The 12,263-nt window shown below is 34.6% G+C and overlaps 1 protein-coding gene across 1 annotated transcript in view; it reads left to right on the forward strand.

Moving 5' to 3' along the window:
• The window catches only part of TUSC3 (tumor suppressor candidate 3), a 137,956-nt gene that overhangs the window by 103,025 nt on the left and 22,668 nt on the right, over positions 1–12,263 (forward strand). The window contains exon 7 of the mRNA XM_040596363.1: positions 8,760–8,823. Coding sequence (XP_040452297.1) covers positions 8,760–8,823 — 64 coding nt within the window. The remainder of the gene's footprint in view (positions 1–8,759; positions 8,824–12,263) is intronic.

Here is a 12,263-nt window from a genome sequence, read left to right on the forward strand (position 1 = left end):
TCTATTAAGGTAACTTGGGAATTCAGTGCTGTAAGAGTAGCAATGTTTTATTCCTAATGAGAGGTTAAGTTCTGGGTTTTTTTCTGAAACTCACAAAGAAATGACTCATCAAAGGATTGCTGTATCTTTTGTCTTATTATTTATTAATTGCTAAATGGGGGAGAAGTCCGTCAGAATAAATTCTTGTTCAGCAAGTTGTGTCAAAGCCTCTATATAGCTGAGCAGAGCATTCACAGTTTCTGAATTTGTAAGATCATTTCTACTAATTCCTTTGATAACACTTCTAGACACCCTAAATAATGCAGCATAGCTATAAAAGCTGCCTAGACAGCCCAAACAGCAGCATAAACTAGGATTTGTATACTATCTTAAATTATACCAACTACCCTTTCCAGCCAGCTAGCCTGCAAAAGTAGGCAGCGTTTCTCCACTTTGCTGTAGGGCTGGGAACCCAGATCATATTCTGTGCTTGGTGCCAGATGGACTTTGTGGAAGGCAGCCAGCACAGCCTGTTTCAACCAGCCAGTCCTGTGAAAACTCGTTGCTGTCTTTGGAATCTGTTTTGGTTTGGGGCAATGGTGAACACAGCAATGAACTCAGGCATGGAAAATGTAACTCATATTCATTGAATTAATATACGAGTGAATTAAGGAGGCTGTATGAAATCGTTGTGTGTAACTGTATTATATATGTTTTTAAAAAATAAAACATCAAAAATATATTTAACAGGGTAAAAATTTATCTGTAGCTATTAAACTCTCCCATCAAATGTGGCTGATATGTTTTATGGTCATCAAGCGGAAGTCTGAACACTGCATTGCTATACCAGGGATGCTGAAACAGGTATAAATACATGGAGGTTTATTTGTGGGGTCCCATGTTGGTTTTCTAGATTATCCTACTACTTTTAGGTGAAGCACTTGAGTGTAAGCTGAACAAAACCACTAGAAGTGTGTAGTTACCACCTTTAGTAATTCTGTTTATTCCTCGCCATTTGGTGGTGTTGGTGTGTGCAGCTTGGCTGTTTTCTTAGTCCTTGTCTTGTGGCCTGTAACTGAGCTGGATTGAATTTCATGTGGAGACATTGCTTAGACAGACTATTAGCTAGGAATATAATAAATGAAATTTTCAAGAGTGGCATTCTGTTGGCTTATATTTGAGTTGGAGATGCTCATAGAGCTACTAACTCTCTAAAAGAAAGTGTTTCAAGTGGGTTAGTGTTAAACTAAAATGTTCCTGTTTCATTGTTTAAAAAAATGAAAATCCATGAAAAAACTACTGCTTCAAATTCTGGCTGCACATTTCCTGCTATAGTCATATGTGGTCTTCGTTTTGCTAGAAACAAATTCATTAATTCAGGATTTCTGTTAGAAGTGAGTTTAGATTTATTTTTGGTTTAATACTACATTATACTTTGAAGCAGTTAAGCATCATTTGCAGATATGCCATTCTATAACTGGGTATCTGCAATAAAAGTGATTGCCCTATTAAACACTTGGATATTATCTGAACTCTTGGACATTAATATGTGATTAGAACAGTCAGAGGTTTCTGAGCTGTTTAGTAAATGAACTGGAGTCAAGACTTCTCTGTATTTCTTTAGTTTTTGAGACATTACTTCATATATTTATGTACTTTGTTTCAGCATTATGTTCCTTAAAATGAACTCATACCCACATTACATCCCTCTGTCCAAAAAAAAGGCTGAAAATTATTTTGGCAAATGGTGATCAAACGCTAATACATGTTCTGTGTTGGTAGCTATTCTCACACATGTGAGTGAACAACTTAGGCCCAAAAGAGCATCGTCTCATGTTTTTTTACATCAGTAGTCGTGATAAGGGCTTTCAGAGGGCTGCCTGCTACAGAGGAAATAGGTCATGTTCATGTACTAGTGTCAGCAAATAGTGCTGTCTTCTGTGATGGAAAAAACCAGGGAATTACATTATGTTTCTATTTTCAGATTTTCACAGACCTGCCTAGGCTAATAACTTCATATGAAATCCCCTATTGGGTTCTTAAGCAAGTTAAAACGCTGTTCTGCCCATATGAACTGTGCAGATACTGCTATGTAGTAATAAAACAAGCATATTCGGACGGCATGCTTCAAGTGAAGCTATGTGAAACTTTGCCAGTTTTAGAAAACAATATTTAAATGGGTAGCTGCAGTAAAAGAGTCAGAAAGCTAGGGTTTTTCAGCTGCGTAAGATTTTATTCTTAATCTTGCTGGGCAGGGTGCCACTTTTGAAATGTTACATAGTCAATGTGGAAGAACACCTATCTGGAGAAATCTGGTTATGATCATGAAAACACACAATAAAACATGAATTTAATGTATCTTGATGTTTGGTCTCGAAGTGCTTGCTTTGCTGAATGAACTATTTGTTTTCCATAACATTTAACACATTTCTGCATTCCCACTTATAATGTTAAGGTATATAAATTGTGAGAGAATATTTTAGAACTTTTGCCTTTCAATCATTTAAATACTGCTGAAAGCCATGCTACTCCTGGACTTGGAAAACATATAAACCTCTGATGATATAAAGAAGGTTGTGGGGTTCTTTATTCCCCCCTCTAAATTATGAGAAAAGAACAACTTCTTATAGCTAATGTATGTTTTTGGCAAAATCGATGGACTTTAATTGAAATAGGCCATGTTGAAGGCTTAATCATAATTAAGTAATCCATGGCCTTCTGTAATGTTCCTCTCTCTGATGTATTTCACCCTGAATGTTAATGTAGAAAGGAAAACAAATTAATAGCAGCTGTCCTGTTGGTGTGGAATTTGTAACTCGTAACTCTCTCTCTTTGGGCACCATTAACTAGTCTGTTGCTTCATCTCTTTCCACATATATTAGCATTAATTTGGCCTGTTGTCTCCTCCAGGAGACAGTCTCCATCTAGAGGTTATTTTCAACACGCAATCCAAATTCAACTTATTATTAAGAAGGATAATTATTATCAAAATTGTCTGGTTTTGATTGGTTTCCAAAAAACTTTTGTATTAGATGTGCATCATGTCTTGTAAACTCAGGGCAAGTTACTTTCTCAGATACCCAAAATTATAGTACTTCATGAAGTAGCTTTGTATGTTATGGTATTACTAAACCCAACTCAGCTTGATCAGTTCACTCCACCCTAGAATCTTTTACGTACATACTCATAGAAAAATGTCATGTTTATTTTAGGAAAGATTACTGGAGCACCTGAAACCATGTTTCAGTTTTGATGTTAGGTACTCCACAAGTTAATTGCATTGCCTTCAGGATTAACGTACAACTCACAGAGGCCTTATTTCCACTTTGTTTCTGGTTTATTTACATTGCATTAACAGAAAGGAAGGAGCGAGCACAGATTTCACTCAATTATTTTACCAAACTGTTCCAACTATCACTCTTGAAGGGAAATCACAAGCATATGCTGTATTTAGGGAAATTTAAAAGTATATTGCATTGTTGTTATCGTTGACTGTCTTAGTGAGGGATTATATATATGTACCATCTGCAGCTCAATAACAGTACATATGTAATGAGTTTAGGAATAGTAGATAAATATTTAACACAGCTCTGTAGAAGTGTACGTGCATTGAACAATCATTTGTCACTGCCAAAGAAAATGGCCTGATTTGGGGAAATGTTTATTTCTGTTAGCAATTCAAATTCCTTCTGTGGAATCAGACCCGAGATAGGAGAATGTTAAAAGCTGGAAAAGAACCCACTGTTCAAAGTCAGTCACTCACGCTTTGGTTCCCCTATTAGTCCTACCAGTGTGGCACTTGCTGTTGCATCTGTTACGTGGCTGTGATATTTGTGTGGCTGTACAGCTGTTCTGCTCAAACTGTGGCTGCATCGCTTCTGACAGACTTTAGTTTTGCATCTTACATGGTCCTCCCTCTTGATGTCTGTAAAATGAAAGAGAAATACTGAGTTTATTCATTAATTTATTTGAAGTATTTGCCTAGAGCGCTTGCAGCCAGATAGACTTCACAGAGCTTCCACATATTAAATAGATTCAGTGTAAAAAAAACAGAAGAGATAGCAAAACCAGAAATCTTACTTCTCATGTCTTAATAGTTTGTCACTTCAAATAAAATTTTGTGAGAATATGTGCCTGGCATGTAGGTCGTTCAGCAATCTTCTTATATAAGGAAAGAAGTATGAAAATTGAGAAACCTCACGTGACCAGATCCATTCTTTTGGTAATATGGATATAATTTCAAGAACTTAATCCAATTAAAAATTGCTGTGGAACCACAAAAATGTGTGGAGAAAACTGGTTGAAAACTGTTGAATAGCTAATTTGTCTACATACTTTAAAAACCCCTGTCTTTAAATGTGTTCCATTTAAGGTAAGTCTGAGTCACAGATGGCCATGAATCTCAAAATTTAATGAATCAGTGGCCATTGCAGTGTACAGAACTGGGGTGTGTAGGTACATTTGCATAAATATGTATCCATACAAATATAATCTGTGCTTCAAGTGGCTTCACACTGTTGTCATGTGCCTGTAGGGAAAGACACAAGGACAAATGCCACACAGTTCTCACCGTTGTCCCCTCAAGAAAAGCTATTTTCCATCATTTTTACATTAAGTACTGGTCTTCTGTCTTCTGAAAACTTCTACTCTAATTTTTGTCTGTTTTTTAGAGCATAGGTCTGACAGTTCATTGTGGAAAAATCACATCCTGTAATTCCTTTGTGAAGTGGTTAAGATGCGTTCATCATTAGAAATGGGGTGAGGTACTGTCATAAGTATAGGTGATTCACATTATATTGTCAAATGCAAATTATTTTGGTTATCCTTTGGCACTGGAACAGTCTTTCAGTGTCTTTACTTCTAAAGTACCATCGCTCTGACTGACCCACAGCTGTAGAGGAGATGTACCATTGTTTTGAGCATTTGGAGAACAGTGTCTTGGGGAAGCCATTTAAGGAACCTGTTGATCACATGCAGTTAGCTTTATCACTAGGTAACTTTAGGGAATAATCTAACAAAGGACATTTATAATAGAACAAAGTTAACAGTTAAAATGAGTTGAGTCGCTTGGGGTTTTTTGTTTGTTGTTTTTTTCTGGTCGGGTTTTTTGTTTGGTTTTTCTTTGTTTGTTTTTGTTTTGTTTTTTAGTCAATACTGGACAGTAAACTTCTGCCTTATTTAACATTTTAACTAACTGGCTTTCAACTAGCACATTCTCTCTAAGTTAGCTCAAGATCTCTTGCCCTCTCAAATAACGATGAAGCTTGAGTTTTGTGTTTAAGGTGGCTACTCACTTTACTTTTACCCATTCCTGTTCCCTCTCTGGGGACAGAGCAGCAGGTAACGTTTGTCTCTTACTAGCTTCTTGATACACACATAATGTTTCCAGAACTAAATGAAAGAAGATCCACTTCCTTGCAAGCAAGGCTATGCCTTTAGCAACTCAAGTTTAAAGAAATATAGTTACAACATTAATCCCTATGAGATGTTTAGCCAGTAATTCATATTCATCAACTAGTTTTCAAATTACATTCTCTGATTTAGGTCTTCTGGGCAGGTTTTGTTTGTTTCAGGTTTCAGTTTGGTTTTTGTTTGTTCAAGTTTCAGTGTTTGCAAATGAACTGTATCTAGTCCGTGTTTTTTTCTTTATAATGAGTGTCAGGCGGTATCTAGGACCCTTATCTGTCCACTAGTTAATAGTGATAATTAGAATATCTCTGTTTTCATGGTTTTGTTTTCATAAGGACTTGACCTTTTGAGAGACTGGTCTGGTGGTGCGTTTCATACTGTGAAAGCTTCTCAAACAGCTCCTGGAAAAGGCTCAAATGAAAAAATCCTGAGACAAACATGCATATTTTAGATTTCTGATTGAGAATCTTTCTAATGGCTGTATCCTTGTTACATCATTGTGATACCAAACCTGCTATTACTTTAGATCAAATCACCATATTACTGCTGTAACATAAAAATGTGCCTTCTCAGGTTGACGAGACTTAAGCTTTTTTAAGCAAAATATTATTTTTAAAAAATTAATGATCTAATTAGTCTTTACAGCCTTTAGTCTTTGTGGTGTTTCACCTTTGCATTGTAAGTAGTCTACACGTACAACATTGCAAACTGGGTTTACCTGCTGCAAACTTTGATGATCCTCAGATTGAAAGCAAATTTTTCAATCAGTTTTTCAAGTGTGAATAACTAATGAAATATCATGCTTGAAGTTTTCGCTGTTGAGAGCATATTTGCTGGCATTTTAAAAGCATCATTAATGTATGGGCTTGACAGCTAGATAGTTATGAAACTGTCTTGTTCCATTAAGAAGATTCTTTGTATTTATTTGACATTCACAAGTGAAACCAGAAGACACACAAACTTGAGTAGTATTTTTAAGTAAAGTTGCTATGCTGGGTCGTGAAGACTGGTACCTAAAATGTGGTCCTTCCCCAGTGTGGAACAGATTTATATCATCAGAAGCAGTAGCATAAAAGTTACTCTTTTTGAAGGTGAGACTGTTCCTCCTATTAGGATGAAAGATAGCCTATTTAAAGTCAGTAAACTAATTTGAGGAAAGGAATGATTGATCTATATAGTCTCTGCATGTGTATGTGTTTATGTACATACCTTGGGTTCTGTTCCTTCAGTGGTGTTACAGTGAATTAAATTGCTACCATAAAGAGAAATAGAAAAATAATTTACTTTAACAAAATATAAAGCATATCAATAAAAATGATATCTCTCATCTAAATGTTTTTCAAATACAGAAGGCATTTATAGTTTAAGGAATCATATGACAACCAGTTTTATTAATAATGTGATAGTAATGTTGTCTTTTCAACATGGAGTGTATTTCTTTAGTACCCAGTGTGCATTTTTATACTATTTAGCATCTGTGTAGAGGAAGAGTAGTAGTGATTATGTATAAATGCATATAGGTATTTAATAACTAAATCATTCTACTAGATCGCGTTACACTTTTCTGCTTAAAGGCTCAGGTTTTATTTCAGTTCACATTGTATTAATATATACAGTATATATTGAAATAATTTCAAGCTTTAGACTATAAACTTGGTGCTATGATTGTAAGAAGCAATAGTTGTTTATTATTTGTTAGGCATACTTGAATCCAGATCCTGCAAGTGTGTATGTATGCCTACATATGTGTGTGTGTTTATTTATCTTCAGCTGCTTGAGAAATAATGACAGAGGGTCACTATTTGCAGGACTGTGGTCACAACTGAGTCAGAGTACACAAGCTATTAAGCATTTTAACTTTGTCATTAATTTTTGTTAATGTAAAATATTCCTATTTCCTTTGTTTTAGATATAATTGTCTGTGTGTGTGTGTGTGTATATATATATATATACCCTTAGTGAGATTTATAAAAAGCCCTGCAAAAATTAAAAAAATACACATCGACTTATTGTCATACCATACTGCAACGAGATAGTCTTATGAGATCAGTGGTTTTTATCTTGTTAAAGAAAAAAAGATGTCATCTTTGAGGAATAGAATCTCTGGATACATGAATTTTTTGCCTGGCTTGGCTTTGAGTTGGTTATTTGAATGAACATAATATAACTGAACTTTGAAAAAAATAGATAACCATCTACTGAGTAAAAAATATTATTATGTCTTATGAACTGCATGTTTTGACAGTGCATCAGCCAGAATTTAACCAATGTGGTTGAAGGCATTCTTTTGTATGCTGAAGCATTGGAATATTTAAAATCTGAATTGTTCTGAATCTTTACAAGGATGGTATTCAGACAGAATTAATCAGAGTAAAGTGAATTAAATCAAATAATATGATTTAAAAAACAAACAAACAATCCTCTGAATCCATAAGGAGGGCAAAAAGTCTCCTTTTTCATTATCTTAATAGGAGTGAGCACTTTTCTTTCTATTTAATTGGGGTAAAAAAATTGTCTATTCCTAAGAAGAATACATACAAATAATAGTTTGAGAACATGGATATATTTAATTTCATATTGAATAGTATGACAAGCTATACTTGATGTTTATAATTGATGTAGTAGACGATACTCTCCCTTATTTTGTGTATGTTTGCAGTCCAAAATTTATCTCCTTTTTTGCTGTTGTAGCTACTTAATAATACGCACTATCAACTTCTGAATATGTTATATGTTCTTAATAGTAAATGTATAGAATGAGCCCATTAACAATTATTTTGGGGAAAAACAGAGCAGACTGTTAGGTTTGCATTTAGTATTAACATCTGTTATTGAATTTACTACAATTCTATATGAACAAGACATTTTATGAATTAGGATTTTTTATGGACACAATTGTACCTTCTTGGAGAAAGATGGAATCTATTTTGTATGAAAAACTTCACTCAATCTGTGTAAGACTAAAGTGAAATGATTTTTTAAAAGGAAGGTTTTTCACTTTTGTGAAAAATCTTGCTGAGGCATGTCCTTGATTTCATCGCCTCCCTTCTCAAAAATTGTATCTCTCCAGCAAATAGATGTGTGTTCTTTATTCCACACTAGCAGCAGTGTGAAAAAGAGCCCAGCGTAAGTAATGCACTTATGTAAGAAACTTTACATTCATTGTGTGTATGTGCTTTGCCTAAATATGCTAGTTTTAGCACTCCTTTTTACTAAACATACATGCATAAACTATGCTGTTAACTTGTTGCTGTTGCTGTCTGTGTTTTTCTGCAAAGCGGGGTTTATTTTCATTTTTACATATTCAATTGTACCATTTTCATTTGATTTCTTTGTTTTAAAGGAGTTTGGTTTTCATTTTTGTTTTACAGAGTTACATACATGGAAGCAGTCAGGCTCAGTTTGTTGCAGAATCACATATTATTCTTCTGCTGAGTATCCTTCAAACTGGTGATGTACAGAAAAAAAAGCAAGCTGAGGCACAATGTGCTGTTGAATAAAATTGCTCTGACAGTGAATACAATTGAACTTTTGAGCAGGTATTGTATTTTGGCTTACTTACCATATATTTAAATAAATATTAAATATTTTTGCTGTTCACTGCCAAGTAAAGCTGGTATTGCTTTTCACTAATACGTGCCTTATCTCCTTTGTTACTTATGTCTCGTTACTAATCTTAATGTTTTTTCCTTTCAGTGTTATATTTTTAGTAGCAGAAACAAATTTGCTTCTCTTTTCAGTCTTTGTTATAGAAGTTAAAAAAATAATGTTAAAAATTATTTTATTTGTTTTAACTGACAAGGAAAGCGTATTGCTGTTGCCTAATCATGCATGAAGATGATTTGTCCTCCAGTGGTCTTTGGTCTGGTTTTATTTTTCCCACCTAATCTAAACAGTTTACTACTACTTCTTGGAACAAATAACTCAATCCCATTTGTCCTGACATTGTCTCTTCACAGTAAGACTATAGGACTGACTTTTACTCTTTCATTCTTACTGAGTCAGAGTAAGTTAAATTATTTTTTTAATATATCGTAATAATTTGTAAGAAAAAATTCATATGCTGTCTTGGTTTCTTTAAACCCTGCTTCTCATCAACTTTGTTCATTGAGTGAAAACTCTAGTCACCATTAACCTCTATTAAAATACAATCATTCCATCATATATACCTTCTTCTAAGGAGAATGAGAGGAAGAAAATAACATTTCCCAATTTGAAGTAATTGCTAGATCTCAGAGTTTGATGATCGTAGCTGCTCTTTGTTCTCCCCCTGAAGTTATGTTGGCTTAAATCCTGCCCTTCTGGCTTCCCTGTCTAACTGCATCTTTGGCATTTACTGTCCAAAGAGAACACGGTCATTAAATCTTTTTGCTTCATTTCATTGATTTGCCTGGCATCAATATTGCTACCTGCGAAACCTTTTTTGCTTCACAAGTAGGCATTACTGATTTGATTTCAAAGTTATGATCATATTTTGCAAAGTAAATGCAATATTAACAATTGAACTGGAATACTGTGTCCAGTTCTGCATCTCCCAGTACAGGAGAGATGCAGATTTACTTGAGCAAGTCCGGCAAAGGACCACATAGATGATTGAGGGACTGGAGCATCTCTCCTGTGAGGAAAGTCTGAGAGGGCTGGAGCTGTTTAACCTGGAGAATCTTTCAGGGGGACCTTATCAATGTGTATAGATACCTGATGAGAGGAAATGAAGAAGCAGGAGACAGACTTTCTTAGTAGTGCCCTCTAACAGTATAAATGGGCCCAAATTGAAAAACAGGACATTCAATCTGAAGACAAAAGGGCACTTCTTATTGTGAGGGTGGTCAAACTCTGGAACAGGTTGCCCAGAATGGCTGTAGAGTCTCCACCTGTGAAGATATTCAAAACCCAACTGGATATGGTTCTGGGCAACCTGTTCTAGCAGGTTGCTCGATCAAAGGGTTGGATTACATGGTCTCAAGAAGTCCCTTCCAATCTCAACCATTCTGTGATTCTGTCCATTCTCCAGATTTTATATTATACCCTAATTAATGTTGTATCAAAAACAACATTATGTATGTGTTAACGTTTTGAAAGCATTTTTCTTTTTTTGTTATTTCTAAATTTCCTTTTCTTGGGAAGAGAGAATTAATGATAAATAGCTTTACCTGAAAACTGCCAAGTCAGAACTCAGAGATTATTAATTTATTTGCTAGTTTTTTTATAAAAGTACACAGAGACAGCTATTACCTTTCAGATTAAAAGTTTCTTGTATAATAGTATGCATCTTATTAGTATCATTTTTATGCTTTCTTTTGTATAGCTGCAATTTATTTTTCAATATTTTTTGGTTTTTTTCTGAACTGCCACAATTTAAACAAATCTGTTATCTAAAACAAACAAATCCTGTGGGCTGTTTAAGAATGGGAAAGGTAACCCCAAAAAACAGCTAAGATTAAAAATAAATAAATTCTTTGTTCATTACATATTTTGGTTGTCTGACTCAGGCATGAAAGTGGTTTCTTTTCATTGGCAGAGACTTTCTTTAAACTGGGAAGTTGGCTAACTATATTAAAGCAGCTGGCTGAAAGAATCCTTTCAGTGAGGTTGCTCATTGCCACTTGCAAAAAGAATTCTCTGAGGTTTCATTTCATGGCTCAGTACTGCTGAGCTGTGTTTTTGGTCACACACAAATTTCATAAGTGACATGAAATCTTGACAGATTTTAACAGTTATGCATGAAAGAATTAATATTTCTTTATCCTTTCAGTGTTGGCAGTAATTATCAGCTGCTTTGTTGTTTTTTCATTATTTGTTTATTCAGGGAACGTTGATAGAAAATGTGGGCATTAGGAAAAAAGCGTGCCAGATAGTTAAACAGTAGTATATTTGATTTATCCTTTAAGGTTTAAAAGTTGCATTGAATTTTAAACCAAGACATTACTATGCTGGTAATGTACATGCTTCATTTGGTTGCTTCTTTTTACTTTGTAGTAGTAAGGACAAGTTTGTCACTTCTTGCTAAATGTTGAAATGCAATGTTATGTTTCTCTAGAAAGTGAATTTTTAATACTTGTGATGAGAAAATATAAATTTCCATTGCATTTCTATGCTTCCTTTTAGATAGTGTTTCTAACCAGTCTGCTAGATGATTTCCATATAAAGATCTGATGTTTTTCTAGAGTTGTAGCTACATAATTAGGACAGGGGTAAAGACTTGTGAAGGTGTCAGATATTCAGTTTCCATTATATTATAAAGCAAAATTAAATTCAGTAAAATCTATATGATGTTCCTGATTACATACTAGGTGTATGTCCAAAATTTTTATAATATTTTAAAGTAGTTTTAGTCCTAACGGGTGGGTACTATGTCTTAGTAGTAACACTATGGAAATCACTGTAATAATACAGCACATACAATGTTACATCAGTAAAACAATTCTTTAAAAAGTATTGTTATTTTTATACTTTATTTCTGATATGTTTTCTAACAGCTGAAATACTGATACTGCATTTAACAACAAATCAGACTAGCTGAAATGGGTCACACTTAACAATTTCTAAAAGACATTAAAACCTTACAGTAAGCAAGCTCCTCAGAACAAGGAGGCATTCTTTCATTTCCAAATTCCCAAAGCAGGTTCTGATTCATTCTGAGGCTCCTTAGAGGTGACAGATGGGGGCCATATTACCATGTCCACAGTATCTTAGACCATAGGTGAAGGTTCCTTTAAGAAATTGAAGGAAAAAAAAATCACCATATTTCAACATAGATCTTGTTGCTTTCCAGGCTACAGAATAGTGATAAAAATTTGAGTAGGCTTTTAAAAACAGGTGGGTTGACCTTGGCTGCACGCAAGGTGCCAACCAAAGCTGCTCTATCAGTCCCCTCC

This window comes from Falco naumanni, chromosome 1 (assembly GCF_017639655.2).
Source record: "Falco naumanni isolate bFalNau1 chromosome 1, bFalNau1.pat, whole genome shotgun sequence".
In the NCBI taxonomy this organism is placed as follows: Eukaryota; Metazoa; Chordata; class Aves; order Falconiformes; family Falconidae; genus Falco; species Falco naumanni.